Source organism: Pelodiscus sinensis, chromosome 14 (assembly GCF_052426305.1).
Source record: "Pelodiscus sinensis isolate ZL-2025 chromosome 14, ASM5242630v1, whole genome shotgun sequence".
NCBI classification, from domain to species: domain Eukaryota; kingdom Metazoa; phylum Chordata; order Testudines; family Trionychidae; genus Pelodiscus; species Pelodiscus sinensis.
Genome location: NC_143065.1, coordinates 27,601,441 through 27,627,501, shown reverse-complemented (window position 1 = coordinate 27,627,501; position 26,061 = coordinate 27,601,441). Strand labels below are relative to the sequence as shown.

Sequence of the window (26,061 nt, the reverse complement as noted above, 5' to 3'; positions counted from 1 at the left end):
TTCTTATTTTTACACACAGAGATGTGCTGTGTGCAATGTGGCCGAGTTAAGAGTGCTGGAGCAACATACTGGAACTGCTTGATCAGACTCTTGATCTGACTTCTTAATCTCACAGTTAGTAATATTTTATAGAAATTGTTGTTAAGTGTGAATATTTTTGTTGTTAACTGCGTATACAGAACACAAACAGATTCTTAAATATATCTATGCAAAATTACATTTTTTATAAGGACCATACTTTGCTTCATTTAGGTATGTTTTTCTCTTTACAAATAAATCACATTCATTTGTGGATTCTTCAGGAATGTTTTAGCTTTAAATTATAAGACATAACATATAAAAGAATTTATAATTGGCTAAGCCACCAATGTTCATAACTTCCATGTTTAAATCAGATCACTTATTTCACTGTGAAATCAATTTACCTGTAAATTCACTAATCCTCCATGTTTTGATAATGAGAAGAAGTCTTAGCAAAAATAAAGGTGTAATTTAACAATACAATTATCAACCAAGTTAAACACTTTAATTGGCTAATTAAAGCTAATTATCTATTAAAATACTTTAGATCTGAATAGGGGACAGGATAAGGGACAGGATAGAGGTCTCTAAAAGCAGGAGTTGGGTGGAGAGGGTGCATCAAGAAAAGTTCATTAGTTCCCATAAAGAAGGACTAGAGGACACCAAAGGAAAGGAATGGGTAGCAGACTTCAAACTAGTAACAGAAAGTTGTTCTTCACAAAGCAAAGAGTCAACCTGTGGAACTCTTTGCTGCAGGAGGCTGTGAAGGCTACAACTAGAACAGAGTTTAAAGGGAAGTGAGATCAAGTCATGGAGGTTGGGTCCATGGAGTGGTATTAGCCAGGGGGTAGGAGTGGTGTCCCTGCCCAAGGTTTGTGGAAGGCTGGAGAGGAATGGCATGAGACAAATGGCTTGGTCACTGTCTTCGGTCCATCCCCTCCAGGGTCCCTAGGGTTGGCCGCTGTCGGTAGACAGGCTACTGGGCTAGATGGACCTTTGGTCTGACCCAGTATGGCCATTGTAAGCTCAGGGCTCAGGGTCGGGGGTCTCAGTGGACCACCTTGATTTTCATGCACACCTGTTCCTGGGTGGCCAGGCTGGCAGCTCTCCTGCCCTAGATGGCCACTTTCCTGTGCCTAGTGCGGAGGTCGTGGACGAGGTCCACGATGTCCGCACTAGCCCAGGCGGGTGCCTGCCTCTTGCGGTCCCGGGCAAGCTCCCGGGAGCCGCCAGCCTGGTCCCGGGAAGAGGGAGAGGGCTGGGGGGCATCAGGTGGGTGGCTCGATCCGTGCCAGGTGCAGGGTCTGCTGGCTGGGTGCTGGCAGGCTTGCATCTGGAACGGGCACCGTTGCCAGCCCGTGCCCCTTTAAGGGGTCCGTGGCCGGGAGGGGGGCAGACGAGTTTCCCTGGTGTTGGCCAGAGTGGCCACCAGGGAAACCTGGGGAGGGCTAGCCTCCCACTAGTTCGAATTAAGGGGCTACACACCCCTTAATTCGAACTAGCTAGTTCGAACTAGGCTTAATCCTCTTAAAATGTTTTCCTAGTTCGAACTAAGCACTCCGCTAGTTCGAATTAAATTCGAACTAGCGGAGCGCTAGGGTAGCGCCTATGAAAGTTAGTTCGAACTAACGTCCGTTAGTCCGAACTAACTTTGTAGTGTAGACATACCCTCAGTGATACTCAAAACTACGAATTTATGTTTTTAAATATCTACCAGAGTGCAAAAACATAAACCTATTTGCGACTACCTGTATTCAACTAATACTAGCAGAATTTATTCAACTAGCAGAATTTATTCAACTAAAGAGAATAATGTGACAAACGTTAAAATTGTGCAAGTATCTTTTGAACCTAAGTGCCACTTGCACAAACTACAATCACTCATGCAGGTAGGTCTTCATGTTACAAATCATTCATTAAAAGACAGATGACATGTTTTAGAAACATGACTTTTAAAAAAATACATATCATGAACATATCTTGAAGAATAAAATGTAGGATACAAGTGACTACAAATATCAGAAACATGTAAAGACATGGGAGGGGCGGGATATTAATGGCTAAGTCTGAATACCTACGGGGCATAAGAATAAAAGGGCATGTCCACACAATGGGGAAGATTGACCCTCTGAAGGTCAATATTCTAGCGTTTGATTTAGCACAGAGGAGGGGAACCTTTTTCAGGTCGAGGCCACTCCCCCACAGAAAAATCAGTGGGTGACAAGGAAAAAAGAAAAACCAAACCCTCATTGTCATACCCCCAAATGATACAAAGAAAGACACTCCCAATGTTCCCCTTGCACACCAGATTCTAGATGAGCCCAGGCCAGTTGATTTTGTGTTCTACAGCACCACAGTGGGAGGGCTAGAGCACCAGCATGGGCTCCCCAATGCTGGGGAGGAGCTCAAGCCTCAGGTGCCATATCCAGGCAAGCCAGAGTCTGCATCCAGCCCCCGGGCCTTAAGTTCCCTACCCCCAATTTAGTGGATCTAGCGTAGACCCAGCCCCCCAAATCGAATATTGAGGGCAGCCCCACCGGCACCATCTACTCCTCGATTTGCAAGAAGCTCCCATCGGCCTCCTGCAGCGTAGACACTGCGGTGGCTCATTTAAAGGTGAGCCAATTCCAGGTACATATTTTGTGTAGCTGGATGATATACTTCAAGTTGACCTGCCTGATCTAGTGTAGACCAGGGGACAGTGAGTTCTAATAGGCAGTGTAAGAAGAAAGGGGAAGAAGAACGTAGAGGGATGCTGGTGTCTGAGGAAGCCATAAGCTTTGCAAAGTCATTCCCCCCACTTTTTTTTTTTAGGATCCCAGATTCCACCTATAGTATAGGACTGACAATTGTAATTTTGGCCAGAAATTTGAAATTAAAACTAATTTATTAATTTCTTGGGCTTGTGTGTTCAGTTTACATACATGCTAGCAGCACTTGTCTGACCCCCGCACCCAAATTCCATTAACAGATTTAGATGCTGCTGTGAAAGAATAAAGGGGGCTCTTCTAGCTCAATATTCCATTCAGATATCGGAGTAGTATGAGTGGCTCTCTAGGGAGAAAATATTTAATGTTTGGAGTCTACATAGTGTGAGGACTATTTATAAACGAGGCCAAGAAAGGTGCCTGCCTGCTCACAGAATGGAAGACAAAATAGTCACAATGAATTTTAATTAAAAGTTAAGACTAAGAGTTCTACAAAGGTGGTAAATTGCATCACAAACATGAAAAATAACATGCTTTTTGTTTATAAACTATCACTTTTTACTTGTTTTTGGCAAATATATCAGTATTACTCCATGCTGAAATCCAAACAGTTGTCATGTACTACAGATATAATTTGTAATCAATGAAATAAACAGAACAGCACCATCTAGTGTTCAAATTCATTCTCCATAAATCCAACACATCATTTCCCATTTGTGAATGACTATTTAAATTCACGTAATCTAAAGAAAAATACTTAGTAAGCATACCACCTTGCCTGGCCTCCCTACACTGATGCCTCTCAGAGGCGGCAGCAGCACGGGGGGAAGAGGGAGAGCGAGAGAACAAGTGGAAGCGTGGAGACAGCACTGGAGGCAACCAGCTTTTAAGCTATCTCCCCCCAGCACTGGCTCCTGCTTCCCAGGAGTTGACTACCCAGTAAGCCTGGGCTCATAGGGTAGTAGACTAATTGACTACTCTTTTACATCCCCACTCTAAATAATATACCATAAAGCATTTGCAAAATATATAAGAATTCAAATGTTATCTAGAAGATTGTTAGATTAAAATGTAAAGGAAAGAAAATTCATGTGAGATTTAGCATCACTGAATTGTCTGTATGAAGAAAAAAACCCTATAGAAACAGTTGTCCTAATTTTCATATATTAAATATGGCAACAAGCCACACCAACTTCAAGTCATTGAACAAGTTGCAGCATGTGAAGACTATGTGAAACAGTAATAGGTAAAGATCTAACACAGTAAGAGGACAAGTATGTTCTTAAATGTTTTCCCTATCAATATTCATTCATTCTAAAAAGCAGTTCTAGTTTTCATAATCATATAGATATGAAGAGGCTACTTAATAGAGTTGTAAACTATTTAAAATGCCCTAGAGACTTAGAGAATAAAGCTTATAACTAATCACATTATCATGCACTTCTCAAGGAAATCTATTTCTTCTTAGTACAATGTGATAAATTATTGGAGACAGTTTCATCTAAAGCACTCCACTGTCACAGCTGAAGGGTGTCAAACACATATGCCATCAGATAGTGATATTTGAATAATAATAAGCAGCAATATATGTACCAGGACTGGGTTTTGAGTAATAATGATGTTTTCCAAATAATAAGAGTACTTTCTGGATTTTGACAAAAAGATTTACATTCATCTTGAACATGTTCACTACATTTTCAAAATGAAGCATGAAAGTCAGTCTTAAATTTATTTAGTGATCCTTCTCCTTGCTTGAATGACTTGATATTATTTAAAACAAGAATACTGAATAACTTTCTTTCACCAAAAGCAATCTATTGAAATTTTCATTGTAACTTAGTTCCACTGGAGCATTGGAACCTTAGTTAGAGGTATCTAGTTATCAAAATGTAACAAGGCCATGCAGCACATTTTTCTTACCGTGATTTGTTGCGCGGTAATGTTTTAGTATCAACCGCAAACATTTTGGATACAAAGACAATGACTGGGGCTGTATCTTCACTGCTGCATTTCATGAACACTAAGAAAATGTGAAAGGAAATCAAGATGTCATTTTCAAAAAATGGTGGATACAAGATGTCCTGTTTTTGTATGCATTATACATACATTACTTTTTCCTTCTATTTTGTACAGAACATGTCAAAGGGTAAATTAACAGCAATAGGGGCATTGACTTAACATTAATATTTGATAAGTTTGCTTATACTTTCAAGACGTTTCACAACATGAAATCAAGAGAGAAAATTTGTGAAAATGAAAATTCTTAAATATTAAAATATTTTTAAAAAAATTAGAACCTTAGATTAGATTACACTGAAAAGAAAAGAACAATACTAGAATGCCCATACATCTAGCCTACATGTTTCTCCACTGAGGTTAGCGCCTGCATGATTCTCCACTGATTTTAATGGAGGTTGAGCAAACAGAGCTCCTTGCAGGACAACTGACATAAAACCTCAATATGAGGTGCTTGTATAGTATTTCCTTCTTCTCAAATTCTGTATATTTGAGACCACTGTAAATGAGCTTCATTATTCTACAACAGCCTTTACATTTATTGCATATTTATAAACACAATATTTTTTTTAAACTGGTAAAAAGCAATGTCAAATACTAAAAGTCAGTTATTCAGAGAAATTTCTTATAAAACATAGAAAATTAACTCTTCTCTTTACTTGATATAGTCAGAAAACACCCTGTAATTATTTGGCCAAACAACCTACAGAACTATTATTATGAAACAATAAAACACTGTCATTAAAATAGCAAGGAACATAATTATATTTTCATAACTGAAAACAATCAAGAGACATAACAAGGAGATTTCCTCTGATGAATTTTTATTGCCATAATTTTCAATCTGGTTTATGAAGGTCAATATATTAATGTCTTGCTTTATTAAGAATGGCTTATAAGCAAGCTTCTCGTGTGCACTGGATCCCCCACCCCAACATAAACAGAGGCAGTAGTGTTGGAGAGTGGGGGGAGGGAAGGCTGCATGTAACCCTGCACAAAACTGATGAGCATAGGACTTTCACACCCTTACTGTTAACTGGACAATGATGAGCTCCATATGCATGGAGCTCTGACATTCTCTCAAACCTAATATTGCTATGGAAATCAAGTATTGTAAATATTTAAGTAATGTTCACAGACATACTTCAAGCTGTTATTAGCATTTTAAATATGTATCTTCCTTCTACTCTTAGTTCTAGTGGAATAATTCCTAAAATAGAATATTGGGGCTCTTTTTATTACATTCTGTAATAAACATGGGTCCAATGCAAACTGAACTTTTCACACAACCCAAAAATGTGTGGTTTCCTATTTGATTACATCCTTTCTTACACAAATCTGAAAAATCTGATTACAGTTTCTTTAGAATTTCTAGGATGTAAGGAAATCATTTTTTGAGGAGTAACGGTAGTTCGAACCAAGGGGTTTGGTTCAAACTAATGCGTCCCATCATGCACTTCCTAGTTCGAATCAATTGTGATTCGAACTAGCATGCCGGCAAGATCATGCTAATGAAGTGCACGATATTTAAATCCCCACTTCATTGACTATTTTGAATGCCTGCATTTGTATCCCTAATTCGAACTAGGGTGCAAGTGCAGACATACCCAAAGAGAAACAGTATGCAGTCAAACGTTATCTGTACAAAATAATTTTCATACTGCCTCACAATCAAGTCCCAATCCTGCAAAAGCTTCCATGTATGTGATCTCCTATGCCAGGGATGGGGAACCTAAGGACCAGATGCAGCCCTTGGCTTGCCTGGATCCGGCCCCCAAGGCTTGGAGCTCCTGATCAGCATTAGGGAGCCCACGCTGGTGCTCCAGTCTCTGACTGTCCTCACATGGGACTGGAACACAAAAAAATCTACACTAGCCTGGGCCCCCATAGGCTCTGGTGTGCAAGGGGAATGTCTTTCTGCTTCTCAGTTGGGGGCCACATCAGTGAGGGTTTGGTTTTGGTTTTGGTTTTTTTTGACTTCTCACTTGTGTGCAGCCCCCAGCCCAAAAAAAGTTCCCCACCACTGTCCTACACCAATCGCAGAGTCCCACTGACTCCAGTATGGCTATGCACAAAGAAGGATTTGTATATGTACAGGTACTTGTAGGATTAGGACCACTATATGCTTGCTCATGATTAGTGTAGAAGCTTTAAAAAATCATGTATAACTCTTAATAGCTCTTCTATAACTGCCTTCATCTGAGCAGAATTATTCATCTTGGGTCATTTCAGTTTCTGTTATTTTTAATAATTTGAATCAGTGCTGTATATCAGTCTTGATATGCTTTGCTTACAGAGCTTAAGAACCCAACATCTGTTCCATCAATAAGATCTGTAGTTATTGGTGATACAGTTCTTCAAAGGAGAAATAGTTTGGTTGAGGCTGGCAGTACTGCCAGTAGCTGAGATGAAAACCTGGCCTCACTGAAGTTAATGGCAAAATTCCTATTTGACTGAAATTAAGTTGTTGCCCAGTTAACCTTTTATTTTTGACTTTTATAAATGTGAAAGTTAAAAAAAAAAAGTAATCTTTCATGTAATTCTGCCAAAACAGTAAAATTATGAAATCGAGATTACATCTTAAGAAAGTTATGTAACTATTTCACCAATATTATATACAATGTTTAAGATGTAGGAAAACAAATGATGCACAGATCGTTATTTTTTCTTTTGGCTGAATTTTCTAATCTTATGCAGCTGTCTGGCTGGAAATGACCTTGTGATAGTGCTACTGTGTTTTTTAGATATTATACTACAGCAGGTTGTTAAAAAAAGTTCCTAAAATGGACAGTTAAACTGATCAAATTTTCACTTCTATAGATAAATCATATCTATTCTTAATAAACATCTGCAATACTAAGTACAAAAAAGTTTCCCTATTCAAATGCCAGAATTAATTTCCACATTTTTTTAAATTATGAAGCATTTTCTCACTAATAAATCTATATATAATCATGGTTTAAATTCTTAATGCTATCTTCAAGCTTTCTACTATTAAGTTATTGTCAATACAGGATATAACCCAAGACTCAAAGCAACAGCTTCCTTTGGTATGCACAGCAGTTTCCTATGGAAAAAAATGAAGATCAGTCTGCTAGACTACCTTTTCATGCTTTACTAGGTACACTAGACTAATTTGTTTTAACACAACCTCAAAGGTTATGGAAAGACACAGCAAACTCAACTGAATGCGATTTTTACATCATCAGATCGTCATCTGGCAACAGCTGATTAATATACCTGTAAGTTTAAATACCTACTCACTATATATTTAATTTGATATAGCATTCAATTCCCTCTCCATTACATTTGCATTTAGTCCTACACAACAGGAGACAATGCTTATACTACTTCTCCTACTCTCAAAAACCCTGTATAAATAATTTCAAGACTTCAACATACTGTATTTGTGATTTGAGACATGTAAAAGACCTGCAACAAACAAGATCTTAGAAATACACTGAACGATAAAACAAGATGCCTAACACTCTAGCAGAGCATAATCAAAGGTCTGGTAAACTATAGTATGTACATTAAATGAAAGCAACGAAGCAGAGGTTTTACAGATAATCATGGCCTGAAGACAGTCATGCCTAGTGCACTTAAAAAAAGACCCAACCATGATGTTATTTTCAAGCTGTTGAGAGAACATTTACTTACCGTTTTTCAGTTCTTGAGTTTCTGGGGGTAGAGATTCAAAAGTTCTAACTCCAACACACATCAACTTTTCTACTCTCTCAGCAGTGATATCAAGAGGACTGGGGAGTTTACTGCACACCATAGCTGAATCACATTGTTAAGGATGCATAGCAACCTCATATATGGTTCTTTACTAACTAGAAATTAAGATACCTGTATTAATTAACTAGAAATTAGATGTCTGCATCAGACTTTTAAAATATATACTTATGATCAAATAAACGACAAAACAGAAGCACACTGTAAGCCTATCCAACCTCAAAAAAATGCATAAAATTAGATGCACTCATGCATGCAAGATCACCAAGATGGCAGAAATCAGAGATTAATTATTTAAATGTAATGAATATTAGAACGGAGAAAATAGGCCCATCAGTATATCTATGTGGATGGTATAAAATGGTTTAAATTTCAATCACTGTATCAAAATAAGGGAAAAGACTGAAAATTTTACAGGTAAAATTCTTTGAAATTCATTGGGACCTATATCAGCAAATATCAGATTAGAAAGGAATAAAACCACTTTGAATTAAGGATGTTAAGAAGTGGGTAACTGATTAATCGTGTAGTTGATACAATTTGTATTGACTACACAATTAGTCAATAAGGGAAGGTGCTGGGTGAGCAGGCAGCCCACCTCCTACTACATTTAAACTGCAGAGCCATAGCGGGGGTAGGTCCTGGACCAGCAAAAGATAGGACAGAGCCAGGACCGCTGCGCCTTTGTATTTTAAAAGTAGTAACAACTGCTCAGCTCTTAATAAATTTAAAAAGCTAGTGCACAGCTGGGGGGGACCCTGCACGAGCCAGGAATCAGCTGTTCCAGCTTGCACTGGGTCCCTCCATCTGCACATTAGCCTTTAAATGTATTAAGAGCTGATGGAATTCTGCCTTTTACATTCAAAAGGCAGAGCTGCAGCGGGGCTAGCTCCCAACTGCGGCTCCTCTGTTTATCGATTAATCAACTAGTTGATTAAACTAAATTTAACATCCCTAGTCACAAAACAGAACTGATACTGAGTATAACCCTGGTGAGAAGCTGAATCAAAAATAAAAGGCTTGCAGGAAAAGAATACTGCATGAAGAGAGGCCATGTTCACATGCCTCACTAACTAGTCAACAACAGAGCACATTAAGAAGTTAGAAAAAAATTATATGAATAATTAATGAATAATGTCTAGAAAAGTGACTTGACAAAAATGCAGCTTATTAAAAAATAAGAAAAGAAAGAATTAAGAAGATATTAAATTGATAAAGTAGACTATTAGATGAAACTAATGGAATTTATTGCAGTGCCAAGACATCCTCCATAGCCAACAAGATATCCACTGAAACAAGCTATTGGAAGACTGGAGCAGATTTTGACATCAGTAAGTGCTCCCAGCATCAGAAAGCAAATGTTTAAGTTGCAAAATATGACTAACCATTAACCCTTCTTGAAAAGGGAGCTTTTTTAACAAAACGCCAGCTGGATTAACTTATTCACTTCGTTTCAAATAAATTTTTGTCAGCTGTTTGATATACAGTGGGCATGAATACAAACTCTATTTTCCACTGCACAGTGACTCTAGTACACATCATAGTCCATGTTGTGATACATGTAGAAAACTGGGCCCATTAAACTAAGAGTTAACTTCAGTACACCTTCCCGCTTCCCTTGTGCAGGTGTCCAAAGGAAGACCTATAAAGAACAGTAATCTTGGCAGAAGGGGATGCAAGGGAGAATGCCTTCAGGAGAACTACATTTTTATAATGACACACATTAAAATTATTAGTTAAAAACGATGTATAAAGGACTATATATATTAGATAGCGTGTAACTGAACAGTCGTGTAACTGCATCAAATTTTAGAGGTTACACAACTATTTGATAGCCCCTGGTGGCAGGGCCAGCAGCCAGTGCACTCCCTACTCCACTCCCGGGAAGCCCACTGCCACCCCACACTGCTGCCTCTTATAGAGGCAGCAGTGCAGACTGACAGGAGAAAGCTGGTCTACGAGGGGAGACAGTTTAAATACCAGCTTCCCATGCAGACCGGATCCTGCTTGCCACCCTATGCTGCTGCCTCTCATATAGCAGCAGCATGGGGGGTGGGCACCAGCCCCTGACCAGGGGGGAGGGGGAGGAGGTGAGCTTCCCATGAAAAGAACCTGCTCTGCAGAAGACTCTCCTGCCCTCTCCTCCACACTGCTGCCTCTCATAGAGGCAGCAACATGGGGGAAGGGAGAGCAGGCAGCACTGTGGAGCCAGTGCTGAGGGGAGCTGGCTTTTAAGCGGTTTCCTCCCAGTACCAGCTCCTACCTGCCCTTCCCCCCCATTGCCTCTGTGGGAGGCAGCAAGGGGGCAGCCAGGTCCACGGAGCTGGCATGTATGGAGAGCCAGCTTAAAAGCCAGCTCCCCACACAAATTGGCTCCTGCTTCCCCTCCTCACTGCTGCCTCTCTATCAGAGGCAGCAGTGTGAAAGCAGGGGTGTGGTTCTGATGCTCAAGGGAAGCCAAGTTAAAGACAGTTCTCCACAAGCACCAGCTTCTGCCTCCCTCACTTGCTATCTCTGCTACAGGGGCAGCAAGGAGAGGATGCGTATAGTTGACAGGATTAACCAATAAAACCAGGCTTATTGGTTAATCATGTAGCTGTTTACATGTTGACATCCCTTTTTTTTAATATCTATATATTATATACACACAAACACACACACACACACACACACACACAGATTTTGAAAAAAATACTTTACACAAATACATAGGTAACCACTCTTTGAAGTCTAAGAGCTGCCGATAAACCACTGAATAGCTTTTTCCTTAAGGATACAGAGCACTGCCTGGGATATGGGTAACCACTGACTGCAAATGGCACTGAGATGAACTTTAGGATCTGAATGACGTGACTCACGTGCACCAATTTTCAATCCCAGAGAGGAGACAATTTTATCCATTTTCTCTTTGTCTCTATGGGATAAAAACAGAATGATATGTAACAAGCATCTACAGTATTCAATTGTTATAATCAGAATATAGTCAACCACCTTAATCTCTTCACACAGCATGTGAAAAGGATTCCAAGAGAATATTGGGACCTCTCCTACCTTTTCATAACAGCTTCATATAGACTCCATATATTGTCCAAAACCAATTGCACAAATAGAGGTTTCTTTCCTTTTGACTAGAAGAATAAACACAATATTTAGAAGTCTGAATAAACATTACACAAACAATAGCTTAGCATTGATCAGTTTCACAATGAATAGGTCTGCACAATTAAACTACCTACCTCCGTAAGTACTTTTAAAACCAGTCATATTAAATTAACTTTGTTGGTAAGCTATCTTTATATAAAAGTGAGGTAATTCAAGAACCTTAATCAAATTTGAATTCAGGATGTTACGTATCGGGTAACTGACTAATCGAATAATCAATACATTTTTGCATCGCCTATTCAATTAGTCAATATGGGCGCCTCCGTCTTTGAAGTGAAAAGCACTGAAGTCTGGGGTCAGTTGGAGACTCCCCCCCGACCCTTGGCTCTGTGAGGCGCTGCTGCTTTGAAACGCAGTGGCAGCGTTTCAAAGCGGCAGCGCCGCAAGGAGCCCGGGGTCAGCTGGGTAGTCCCTAGCTGATTCCAGGCATCACATGGCGCTGCTGCTTTGAAATGCCGCAAGGAGCCCAATGTCGGGCTCCCCACAGAATTTAAAGTGGCAGCACCACACGGAACAGCTGACCCAGGGCTCCATGCAGCACTGCCACTTTGAAGTACCCCGCTCTGCTCCCCCCTTGCTGCCTCTATCTGATAGATACAGCAAGGGGGGAGGAGCAACTAGTCGACTATCCTGTCTAATATCCGATAAGCACATTGCTTATTGGATAGTCAACTAGTCTTTCACATCCCTAATTTGAATGGAAAAGTTAGTGGACAAAATGCCATCAAAAAAGTAAAAGAACAAAAGTTTAATTTTTAAGAAGAGAGGACTGAAATACTGATCATGATATTAAATGGGTGGGGAGAAAAAACTCCTCTGTTCTCCTAGGTACAATAGTGGAAATGCTTCATACAAGAGAACTCAAGATTCTCAGCCCCAATGGACCCTTTCCTTAGGCTAAAAAACTATATTCAATCCGTGAAGCAATGGCGTTACTCATACGGCAAGAATCTTCAGTCTGGGAGGCTACTTTTACGATGCTCTCCTGAAGCAAAACAGTTCTAAAGCTAGAGGAATCTACAAAGAGCATAGAACTGTCATAGTGGCTTCTACACACCCTTCCTCACCCACCAGCAGTCATCTTGCATTATAGAGGCATGGCTAGTATCTCTGTACCCTGATGCCTGCCTACTGGTGTGCCTTGTATATTGGGCATGGAAATGAGGCATGCAGGTGGTGTTATGCTGGCTCATACTCAAGAGTTCCTTTGTGCAAGAGGAATTCCTCCAAAAGGTGATTTATCACCAATCTCCTGAGGCAAAGCTGCCCCAATGAAGGGGAGGCTATTAATTCAATTTGTGCAATATGAATTCAAAACCATATTGACATCAGAATTTTCAAAACATACTTCGGGGAACAGAATTAGAAAATATCAGGCCACAGATGAGATAATGTATAATCCTTGGATATTTGACAGAAAACCTTATATCTTTCCAACAAAGATAAAAAAGGTCATAAAGGAACTTCAACCCAGCAATATTACCTGGTCACCCTTCATTATCTTCTTTGCCTTTGTATTTAGATAATAATCTCCCCACAAGGTCTTCAAAAGTATTCCTTGTTTGATTCCAATCTTCTGGCTATACAATTTTGCAAAATGTTCAATGCTAAAAGAAAGCAAAAATCTATCTTGATACAAATATGTAAGCACAACATTACACTTAGCTATCACACGATTGCATATGTTGATAAGTAGTCTTGCATTTTTATTTTGCTCCCACAGTTTCTACTGTTTTTTCTTTAACTCAGGATGCTTAATTTTTAAAATAATATTTAATGTACATCTGCCTTAGTTTGAACCTTTTTTAAAATAAAGGCCAAATTGAAGTGTGAACCTATATCTTAACTAAAGTAACTGATGTTTGTATAATGCACTGTCACACAACAGGAGAGCAACCGTGGACAGGGGCTGCTCTAGCTATCCACAATGGGCCTAGGTGCCCCACAGGCAGCATCTGCTCTGACCGGAACACTGGAGAAGTCCCTGCCAGCAAGGTGCTCTGGTCTGCTGTTGGCAAGGGCTGCTCCAGCCCAGTCGGTGCAAAGCCTGCCCAGAGCAGTGGAGGAAGGGGGGTAGAGGGGAAAGGATGCCTGCTCCAGCCCAGCAATAGGCAGTAGGGCTACTCCAGCCAGCCTGGAGCATCCCCTCCCCCCCCCCTTTAATCAGTTAACCAATATGTTTGACCGCTTAACCAATTAAATGGGATTTTGCATCCCTAGACTAGAGGCACTCTTTCAGACAGGTACATTTTAAGATGCAAGATGTTGGCTGAAATGGCCTAATTCCCATTCAGAAATAAAACAATAGCTACTACAGATCATAGATCACCTGAATAATATACTCACAGGAAGATTTACGCCAACCTTGTTAAGCTTTGTCAGCCATAAAATGAAAACATCTGTCTTTAAGTATATATTTCATTATCATACATTCTTCAAAATTGCTCTTGGCATTTATTATGGAATATGCTTCCCAATTTTTAAAATGCACAGTACTGTTGTACTTTCTGATCATACAAAAAGTACACTCATGGAAAAGGCAAAACAAAACATGTTTTATTAAAAAACACACACAAAAACACACATTTTACCTCACACTTGGGGCAGTTTTTCCTGGTATTTGTAGGACTTAAATAATTACCTGATATATTTTAATAAAAAGGATACATCTATTTTGCATCAAATGAGTGTTGCTAATTTACTTCTAATTTGATCCACTGTACCCAAAAGGCTATCTTTTCAATAAAAAACACTTTAAACACTAAGAAGGGAGAGAGAAATAACTGTAAAACTTTCATTTCTACATTGTAGTTTGTATATTAATCCTTGTAAACAGAGGAAATAAGAGTTAGATTTTATATAGAGAGGAGACATAGTCAAATGTATACATGTGTATAAGATGAGGGCAATGCTAGTATCCAATAATCTATCTTTGGAATTCATAAAGGCTGCTAGCTAGTTAGGACTTGACTCTCCTAATGAAAGACATTAATAACCTGCCCAAATCAGTAACATATAAGTTATGCCTCTGAAAAAATTTCAAAAATGTACTTTTTTTTCCCAGAAGCTCACCCTAAGGCTTTGGAAGCGGAAAAAACCCTCAGAATTTGTTGAATGTCAAAGTCTGCAGTATATAGATTTACTACATCCTTTCAAAACCTGTACTTGATGAGAAAAGCAGATGTGTCATTCTCAACACTGGATCAGGCTAACGCTATCTAATGACTTCATTTACTCTACCATGAAAACATGGAATCTCCTTAGGAATAGTACCACAAAACATTATAACAGCCCCAACGTGCCTTCATTAAGCAAATGCTTCATTGATCCACATTTCACCAGATGGTCATGCTGGCAGCCTAGACAGATTCTCCTGAGATTAATTAAGAAGAAAACATTCCTTTTTTCATTTAATGGAATTTCTACCACTGCCATCTCTAAACCAGACCATGCTAACTACTAAAAAAAGAAAATAAAAGTTTAAAACACCCCACAAAAAACGGTCCTTTCATCCAAACAGTTTTCATCCAACTTCAGCAAAAACAATAAGCATTTTTCTGATGATACAGAAAAGAAATACAGAATAAGCTGCAATTCATCAGGAAACTATTGCAGACAACAGCATCACTGTTTAGTTTAAGCTGTAGGAAGTTGTATACTTCAGAGAACAAAATAACAGAAGCTATTCTATTACTTATATATAGATATAAGAAAGAAAAAAATGATGTAAATCAAATAAGATTCCAACATGAGACTCATGAGCTCCAGAAGTGCTCCCTTGGCTGACTGTTCTGTATATGGAGAATCCAAAATACAACTCACTAAGAATATCAAGTCTTAAAACAGAAGGAAAAAGTTTCTATATTTTAGTAATCCATCAATGTAATATGTGGGGAATCTTAACATTGAGTTGTACTGTCTTTTGCAAACCAGCTTGGGACTATTTTTCAAACTGAACTGGTAAGCATTAAGAATATTTTCATGTACACATTTAAACAGTTAACCAATGAAGCTGGGCTCATCAGTTAACTTCATGGTTACACACAAGCCCCTCCTCCATGCTGCTGCTTCTGTATCAGGGGCAGCAGTGGGGGGAAGGGGAGAAGCAGGTAGTAGCCAGTGCTCACAGGGAGCCGCCTGCCTATCCCCCTCCCCACATGCTGTATCAGAGGTAGCAGCACAGGGAAGGCAGGCAGATCCACAGGAACCGGTACGTGAGGGGAGGCTGCTTAAAAGCAAGCTCTTCGTGAGCACCGTCTCCCACCTGCTCCTCTTCCCATTCCCCGCTGCTGCTGCGGAAGCAAGCAGCTTCCCGAGAACTAGTACATGTGGGGATACAGCTAAAATGCTGGTTTTCTATGCACACCAACTCCTGTAGAGCTGCCCCCCCACCACGTGTAAAGGTGTAACCATGGAAAATTTTAGCAGTTACACAATTACCAAAAAAAGCATTTTAACTTCCCTAGCGGTTATCCTTTCATATCCCTATATTATACTGCCATATTATAATCAGAAAGCTTCTCTATTCTTTCTAACATAACAATGTATCAAATGCACAAAATGAGCAGAGGTCATATTGGGAAGCTTAAACAACAACAAATCAGCTTGTTATTATTTATTTACATTTCAGGCTTTCATTACCCTCACATCCAAAGCTCTGAGCACCTCAACTTATATTTAACATACACAAGAACAAGCCCATAACAAATACCAAGTGAACACAGACCAACACAACTCCTCTTCTCCCTATCTGACTAGATTTAATTTTATCACCATGCATGTGACCAAGAAAGCGTAAAAACCCATTGAACTTTCTACTAACAGAAATACTTTTTTGCTACGTATCAAATGTTAACTGATTTGAAACAAACTGAAACAAAAAAAAACGTACACCAAGCTAGTACCTGAGAAAAAAATATTATGCACTGTAGCTCCAATCTCAATCAGCACTCCTTTCAACTATTTCCATCCTGTGTAGCCTTAAAAATTCCCACATAAATGTATTGTATGAACACTTTCCCTTCATGTCATCTAATCTTTGGTTCGACAACATTCTCTGTGTATTAATCAATGCTACATCAAGAATGAAATATGACAAGTGGTCCCTGAAAGTCTATCGGTGTTTTTTTCCTGTGTCAAACCTTGAAGACTGGGGTCATCCCATATTCATATAACAGTTATTTGTGTTAATAAAATACATATATTTTTCTGAAATGTTTGCATACAAACCATCTTCAAAGGAATTATAAATGCAACAGAAGAATAAAAAATATCAGACCATATATAGCATTAATTTGATCAAAAAGCACGTCATTCACCCAACATTGATGTACAAGACATGTTCATCTTTCCATTTAACAATCGTAGTGGCTTTATGATCACAATCAGCTTCAGAAAAGTGGTTACATAATTTATGAGACATTAGCAAACACTGTTCTAGTTAGAAAAAACAAGCAGTCTGAGCTAAAGAGAAAGCTCTTAAATGGCTCAAACTTTCAGCTTTTTATTTTGTTAGCGAACCACTGTAGCGTCTTATTTAAGGAACAGATTTTTACATTGCTATTTACCACTCAGTGGTTGAAAAGATTATGAATAAAAATATTTAACACATACTAATACTATGCAATTATGTTGACTTATTTCTAAAAACCTGAAACCTGATTTTTAATCTTTAAAAAAAAATTCTTAAATTCTTGCTAATATTACAACCATGAAAGCTGTAAATTGTTTAATTACTTTGGTATATTAATAAAGTATTTTGAGAACTGCTGAAGAAAGATACAGTCTAACTGAGAAGGAGAAAGACACGCCCCACATTCCCAGAGCCAAGGGGGGGCCCAGCTTAGTAGTTTTTGTATGCTCTAGCCCCATGGTGGAGCAGCCAGGGAGCTGGAGCACCAGCACAGGCTCCCCAGTGCAGAGAGGGTCCTGAGCCTCGGAGGTCAAATCCAGACAAGCCAGGGGCTGCATCCAGCGTCTAGGCCTGAAGTTCCTCACCCCTGGTGTAGAGGAAAGAGGCATAGCACCAGGATCCTACCATTAAATATTGGAATTGCAGTACTACTAATAAAAAAGTTATTTCCATTGTATAGTGAAAATCAGAGGGATAGTCAGCTCAAAAACAATTAACAAATTTCTTGCAACGTGGCTAGCACAAATTTAGATTATTGAGAAGTGAAAAAAATCTAATGTCCTTTGCACCATTTATACTATTAGTTTACTTCCCGCATGTTATTCTGAGTAAATAATGAAACTAAAGCAGTGAGTTTGCTTTCTAGTTCTTATGCAGTGGCATAGAGCACAAATTCCAAAAGGAACTAATTAAATCTAAACAAAAGACCAGTTTTAACTTTTCTTTCTTTAAAAGAAAAAACTCGTTGGAATTTAATTTTGTCAAATCGTCAAAAATATAAATTTTGAATCGAAATTAACGGGCAGTACCCCTTTAGGTACATGTTAAAGACAAAGACAAGCACTCCACCTTGTGGAAATCAGAATGTTTACAAATCTTTATGACCTACTATCTATTCTGAAACAAGAAGCTAAAAGAGGCATTTAACATAAGTAAGTAAAGAAATTTAACACACATATATCCTTAACAACACACTATGAAATATGTAATTCTATGCTTTCTATAGCTGCTGTATGCTTGATTTCTTATGACTGAATGTAATATTTCTGCCATCACTATATAACTGATGTGTAAGTATCTGCTGAAATAGAAAAGGAAAACTTCACAGAAGGTTACAAGAGAACAAATATGAAATTTGTGTGCATGCAGAAACATAGAAGGCAGAAATTAAACATCACAGTAGAAAAAAAAATTTTTTTGAAAGAACATAAAATCATCAGAACTGTAACTGCCAAGAATCAAAACACTGATTATTTCAAGGACATGAACTGAAGTGTTGGGGAAAAACAAACTATTCCACTCTCGCATCCAATTGAAAAATACAAAATGTTTACCTCTAAAAATACTTAAACCAATTCAAAAGACTGTTCAACTGCCTTAGAATTAAATATATCTTAGTATTAAATATGGTAAATGACATTTCAATGAAATCCTAGTCTTATTTACTTACCCAAAGCCCCAACCATCAATTGCACTGGCAAATACCACATTTCCCTGGTCTGGCGAGAAATAAAGATGTGAATCATCAGTATCTTCCAAGCCAGCACTCCAATCATAAACTTGATCTCCATGTACAGAATCTGAAATCCCCTGAGTTTCTGTTTCTCTCTCAGCTCTTTCTTCTAGGACTTTAGAGGTGAAAAGAGTTCCAGTGATTGCATTAACCTAGGGAAGAATATGTAAAACCACAGAAATGTATAGTTTGTGCTCTAAAACAGTGTTTCTCAACCATTTTTTATAAAGTACCCCTTTAAAAAAAAGTTATAAGAACCTCCAGTACCTACAGTTTTTAAACACAATTTTATTTTTTTACCACTGCAACACATTTGTTTAAACAACTTAATCGTAGCTGGGCGGGTGATTAAATTTTTGGGTGTAAAAAGTGCAAAAATAATAAAGCACTGTAAAACATAAAACAAAAATTCAATTGTCTCCAAATTTCAATTGTGTTGACGTACCCCCGAGACTTCTCTCGAGTACCCCTAAGGGTACTCGTACCACTGGTTGAGAAACACTGCTCTAAAAGACTGTGAACAACTTGTGCACTCTTTTCAAAAGAAGATTTTAATTATCTAATCATGTGATTGGTGCTTAAACATCCAAAAGCAGCTTGCATAAGCTTGGCAAAAAAAGTTAATATACCGACATTGGTGGATGAAATCCTAACCACAATGAACTCAGTGGGTGTTGTACCATTGACTTCAATGGGGCCAGGATTTTACCCAGTGTGGAATACTTTACAAATCATATCTAGTCTTAATGGGATTTAATTATTTAGTTCTCATCTAAAAAAAACCTTATTCTTTTTCACAATGAGAAAATAAGTAACAAATAAAAACAAAAAGGAGGATATGACCTCTATCAAACCTTTAATGAAAAATCAATTTAGAATTAAATGTTTCAACATGACTTAAGTACATAAAAGATGTTAAGGAACGGGTATTTTGTTATTAATGTAGTTGATACAATTTGTATGAACTACACAATTAGCTGATAAGGGGAAGCTCACTCTGGGACCACTGAGCCTCTGCATTTAAAATGTAGTAAGAGCCCAGCAGCCCCCTTGCTGTCTCATACAGAAGCAGCAAGGGGTGGGGAAGCGAGTAGTCAACTACTTGCCTACACCTCTAAAGTACATAAGAACGGCCATACTGGGTCAGACCTAAGGTCAATCTAGCCCAGCATCCTGTCGTCCAACAGTGGCCAATGCCAGATTCCCCAGAGGGAGTGAACAGAACAGCTAATCATCAAGTGATCCCTCTCTTGTCATCCATTTCCAGCCTCTGAAAAACAGAGCCTAGGGACACCACTCCTACTCATCCTGGCTAATAGCCATTGAGGGACCTAACCTCCATGAATTTATTTAGTTCTTTTTAACTATTTAACAATGTTATTGGTGGATTAAATTCCAAACCCAAATCAAGAAGTCAGTATTTCTGACATCATACATATACTGTTATTTCAACTCCAAAGAACTCAAACAATCCATAGTAAATAGGGGCTTTCAAAAATGTATTATATCTATCTCAGTGGTTCCCAAACTTTTCGGCATCACAGCCCCTTCTGATTTTTGAAAAACCCTCACTCCCTCTCCCCCCCGCCACCAAAAAAGCAGCAAAACTTGAGCAAAAAAACCTGACTGGGGCAGCAAAACTTGATTGGGGCGGGGGGGAGAGGGACTGGGTCACTTCATGCCCCTCCTGGAATTTCTGCACGTCCCCCCAGGGGGGCATGCCCTCCAGTTTGGGTACCCATGATCTATCAGATCTCTGAGATACTCCATTAACAACATGAGAATGCCTCCTGCTGGGTTGTAGAAAAGAATTCAATATTCTTTTTCGAACTGTGTATGTTACAAATGCCCAGAAAGGTAAAGAGAAATAGATATTAAATAACCATATGTTTCTGTAAAAAGGTTAAATGTAATGATTATGAGAAGGTAATGAAATGGTTACCTCTTACTACATTTAGCATATTTATTCCAAATAAAAAAGGATAGAAAGAGGCAGCATCCTTATTAGACTACTGGCAAAAAAAAAGAAAAAAAAAAAACTACAAAATTGATTGTCTTAATATTGCAGTGCAAAGACTCATACCTGTTCTAAGATATTCTTAAGGTGAGAATATGCTTCCTGAGGAGTTAACTTAAGCTCCACTATCAAACGATCAATTTTATTAATCACCAAGACTGGACGGATATTTTCTAGCCATGCCTGTCGCAGAACAGCTTGAGTCTTAGAAAGAAAATAAAGTGTTAACACAGTTAAGGAAACCCCTAAGATCACAAAATTAATATCTAACAAAGTTTAGGAGAAAAACACTAAGTATGGAAGCAAAATGTAAATAAATATATGTTTAACCTCTGATTCTAAATATTTATGGATTGTATTCCAAAATACATAGTTACACAATTATGGGATAGAAAGAATTTTTATAATATAGATTTTAAAAACACTTCTTATAATAATAGGAGGATAAATTTACTAGAGATAGTCTTTTATTTGGATAATTTTTCTTTTTAAAATATACTGAAATAAAAAAAACCTTTAAAAAAAATCTATGCCCCCTCCCTTTACTTTTATCTCTTCTTTATACTCCCTTGCCAGTGAGAGCATGTATTTGTATCTCCAATACCAAGGCAACACTAACTCAATATATTCATGGACACAAAGCGAATCTCTCAGTCATTCAGGAGTAAATCAGACCTCATATGCAATATATAAATTTATTGACTGAGCTTAGCATTTTACAGAACTTCTGGCTATTGGTTTGTATGTCTCTTCTCTTTAAATGTATTTAAAACAGCTAAACAGTACCATTTTTGTCTAGTCTCTCATCTCCATCCTTTCTCAATCATTTTTTTTAAATAAATCACCTGTGGACAGACTCCTTCTACAGCATCCAGCACTATGATACACCCATCACAGAGTCGGACAGCAGTTGATACTTCTGAAGAGAAATCCACATGCCCTGGGGAGTCTATTAGATTAATGAGATACTCCTGATCACCTAGAATCAAACGAAAATTTACTTTGAAATACTGAAAGTGACTTACCGGTATAAAAGTTTCTATGTCCATCACTTAGCTATAGACATTAATATAAGCAAGGACACCAGGAACCTCATTGTCAAAGATATTTAGACAACAAAGTAGATAGGCTCTTTTAAAAATTCCAGGTTAGGAACTAACTCACAATGATACCTGTTTACATGCTTTTGCAAATCACGATAAGTGCCTAACTGCATCTTTAGGCACTAAGTACCCTTGAATATCTGGCCCTATGTGGCTTAGTAGAAAAGCATACCAATTTTGGAATACACATAGCCAAAACACTGGACAACCCTATTAAAATCTGTGTTTGAAAGATACTAGGAACAGCTCTCCTTGAAAGTCAATCCTTTACTCTTGAAAGATAAATTGCTGAAATATCACTTTAGGTAGAGGTTACATTTTTTAAAACAATTTTCATTAACGTATCTTTAATGTATCAAAAAGGAAAAATTTATTAAATGTACTGTTATCGTTCATTTTTCCACTCTTCTCAGCTGAGAAATGACAATATAGCCAAGTTAGTTTTAATGTCTACTTTTCATGTACAGTCACCAAGTTAAAATGTGTATGAAAATACTGGATGAGAATGTTTCTACGATAACAATAACTGAAAGAAGTTTTCCTCAAAGCTTAAAGAAAACATTTGCATGATGCTGTTAGACTTCATTAAAAAAAAAAATTAGACTTCAGTCATTCACTATTAAAAGTCACCCTGAACATTAAAATTCCATACCTACTCATCCTTATTTTTATTTTAGATACAGTAATATATTTAATACCTTCTTTTAATAAAGTCTGAAAGAAAATATATAGTGCAATATTATAACCAGTTTCAGCCATTTTAATTTAGAATGTTCCTACTAGATAGAAAAAAGCAAATAAAGGATTAATGCCATCTAATCCAACTCCCCAGTAGAATAGGTCTGTTCACCACCAGTGTTTTGCCCACCTTCATTTCACACATCCCAAGAGAAAAATTTTTAACACTAGCCTTCGGAGGACACCTCTTCTCTACTACAAGCCTTGGGAGACTATTCCACAGCCTAACAGATCTCAGGACATTTACCCTGATATGAATGATACCCTTCCTTAACTTGAACTAGAAAGATTGTTTTTCTAATTAAGGACTCATGAACTCTTTCCTGACCCACACCATTTTATGGCTCTTCAATGGGACAAGTGAAAGAGAAAGACCACCAAAAAAAATTTGAAATCACAAATCTACATTTGTAAAACAGAAATCCAAACCACACTCCTCAGCAACAGAACTAATACTTAAGCAAGCAAACAAACAAACACAAATTTAAACTCTCAGGCAGTGGCTCCAGTATAAGACGTATCCCTGAAGACACCATCCAAGTAAACAAAATTAGTTAGGCAACACTCCTGCATAAGCCTAAAGAGACTAACAAGAGCTACAACACCACTTTGAACAAGATATGTTAACCAGGAATCTTTATCATGCCTTGATAAGGAAAAAAGTTAGGTTTATCTTTCACTTTTATTCCTGAACAATGTTAATTGCACTTGAAAGAATTAGCATACTTAGTTTTAGTGGCTTTTAGCTGTTTATATATAATAATATTTTAGAGTGTTTGTGCATATATGTCTGTTTGTGTGTCCATTTGTTCTAGAACTCGTCCTAAACGGTAACAGATAGGACCACCAAATTTGGTATGTAGCTTCCTCTTCTCTTAACTTAAAACAAGGTCAGGGTTTGGTTGGGCAAGGAGAACCAGAAGTTTTGGGAAAGGGACAATTTTCCATAACATGCAAAGGGAGGGGTTGCTGTTCCGAGGAACACAAAAGAAGAATGACCGGGGGCAGCGAGCCTGCAGGGGAGAGCTATCCTGCAGAGTGGCCACTGGGGGCAGTCATACACCAACCAGAGTGGTCAGCAAAACAGGGGCCCTGCCATATTTCCTGCATGCAGATAAGGTAAGTAGGGCCCCCAGCCTACGAGACAGCTTCTGCCGGCCCTCCCCCTGCCTCTGGAGGGGCCAGAGAGAGTGAGAGCCTCCACCCTCACATTGGCCTATGAGGTATGGGGGAGAGCCTCCCTCTGCACCCCAGGCCAGGCTGTGGGAGGGAGAGAGGTCCTCGTGGTTCCTGGGGACAAGTCAGTGGGCAGGGTGCACAGTCACCACTAACCTGGGCCACCACTGGGGAGAAGCCAGAGGCCACCCCTCCCATGCCCCTGGCCTTCTGCCCGGAGCCCCCCACATTCCCAAGGCCCTGCCCTGACTCCTGCACTCCTCACACCACCCAGACCCCTGCCCTGAAGGACCCAGGCAATGCTAGGTATATTTTCTAGCTCTCTATGTACTTTGACTTAATTACAGGAATTTCCTAACTAGTTTTTTAAGCTTGGCCAAAATTGCAGAAATATGTATGAGAGAGAACAGACTGAGTATTTAAGAACAAGTTTCGCTAAAAAGTGATGCATGTTAACTATTACTGCATTAAATTATAATTAATGGAACAAAAATTACTCTGTAACTGAGTCAAGATAGCCACTGCAGAAGTAAAGCAGCAGTGGGGAACCTAACGCCTAGGAGACAAACACGTCCTTGGCTTGCCTGGATATGGCCCCCACGACTCAGGGCTCCCCTCCCAGCCTGCTACTGTGCTCTCCCTTCCACTCAAACACTGCATTCCAAGCTTGCTTCCCCACAGCTCCCTCCCATATGCTGAACCCCTCATTTTTGACTCTACCCCAGAGCCTAGGGGCCCCACAAAAATATACTAGTCTGCCCCGCCCCCCCCAGGCATGTGAGGAGCATCTTTCTCCTTCTCAGTCGGGGGTATGTCAATGAGGTTGGGATGTGAATGAGCAAATGCTTATGGGATAGTCAACATACTAGTCGACGAGTAGCTCCTCCCCACCCTCCACTGCCTCTATCAAAAAGAGGCAGCAAGGCGGGGGTGCTTCAAAGCTGCAGCACTGTGTGGAGCCTGAGACCAGATGCCAGGCTCAACACAGCACTGCCACTTTGAAATGCCACATGCAGCTCAGGCTGAACACATCGTTTCAAAGCAGCTGTGCCTCATGGAGCCCAAGGTCAGCTGGGAACTGCTTGAGTCCCCCGCTGGCCCTGTGCTCCCTGAAGCGCCTTCACCTCTGAAGGGGCTGATTAGCTCCCTTATCAACTAATCAAATAGTCGATGCAAATTGCATCAACTATTCAATTAGCCAAATAATCAAAATTTTACAGCCCTACAATGAAATTTGTGTTTTTGTTTTTCACTTTTATGCAGCCCCCAACTGATGCTTCTGGGGGACAGCGGCACCCAACCCAAAAAAGGTTCCCTACCTCTGATGTAAAGATAGACACAGGTAGCTATCACTTACAGGGATAAAGTGCACTTGTGATATCCAAAAATTCAAAATTGAATGAACTGAAAACTTATTTTTAAAGTGCCTTTTAACAAGACAACTTTGAGCCAGAACTTAAATGTTCAAATAATATATATCATAGAATTACCAAAAAGATTTCAGAATTCCTCAGTATACTAGCAGCATATATTCTTCATCATTATTCAGACATTTTTCAATATTTTTGTGGAGTTAGACACATCAAAATTCTATAATTTTCATTTGAAACTAATCTTAAGGTTTGTTTTGTGTAACATTTCCACAGTCTCACAGTGCTCAAACCAATTGTCACAGGGTAGATGGCCCTCTAAAGGAAACTGAGCCCAACCTCAATTGAGACTCTTCAGCTACCTCCCAAATGATGCTAATATCACTATAATGCAGCTCTTCTTAATATATTTATGACTAGAGGATTTACTCAGGATTGCTCAGATATTTGTGGGGGCTCAGGGAAGAGAGTGGAGAGGGCAGGAGTCACGGAAAGGGTGGCAAGAGGCCCTAGCCTCTTGTGCAGGGGCTCAGGACAGGGAATGGTGGGTACAGGAGTCAGTGCAGAGGTTGGGTTCAAGAATCAGGGCAGGATGTTGGATGTGAGGGGAGTGCAGGAGTCAGGACAAGGGGTGGGGATTCAGGGCAATGGGTAGGAGTGCAAGAGTCAGGGCAGGGGACTGGGAGGGGCTTAAGGTGGGGATGCAAGAGTAAGCACAGGGTGGGGGCTCAGGTTTGAGGGCTCAGGGCAGGAAGGCCTCAAGGGCTCTGCAGCAACGGTGGCTCCCTGGGATGCCCAAGGCTGAGCTGTCTCTCTCTAGCCAGCAGCTCCTTGGGTGGGAAGAAGCAAAGCTGGGGCTGTGTAGCC

The 26,061-nt window shown here is 39.2% G+C and overlaps 1 protein-coding gene across 3 annotated transcripts in view; it reads right to left on the bottom strand.

Moving 5' to 3' along the window:
* EFL1 (elongation factor like GTPase 1) overlaps nucleotides 1-26,061 on the bottom strand; it is a 183,045-nt gene that overhangs the window by 149,531 nt on the left and 7,453 nt on the right. For all 3 annotated transcript variants that reach the window (XM_006139255.5, XM_089782057.1, XM_075897120.2), the window contains exons 5-12: nucleotides 21,653-21,786; nucleotides 20,874-21,011; nucleotides 18,728-18,942; nucleotides 13,129-13,252; nucleotides 11,535-11,611; nucleotides 11,261-11,397; nucleotides 8,406-8,528; nucleotides 4,650-4,749 (exon numbers count right to left, since the gene is read on the bottom strand). In XM_006139255.5, the coding sequence (XP_006139317.3) occupies nucleotides 4,650-4,749; nucleotides 8,406-8,528; nucleotides 11,261-11,397; nucleotides 11,535-11,611; nucleotides 13,129-13,252; nucleotides 18,728-18,942; nucleotides 20,874-21,011; nucleotides 21,653-21,786 (1,048 nt within the window). The remainder of the gene's footprint in view (nucleotides 1-4,649; nucleotides 4,750-8,405; nucleotides 8,529-11,260; nucleotides 11,398-11,534; nucleotides 11,612-13,128; nucleotides 13,253-18,727; nucleotides 18,943-20,873; nucleotides 21,012-21,652; nucleotides 21,787-26,061) is intronic.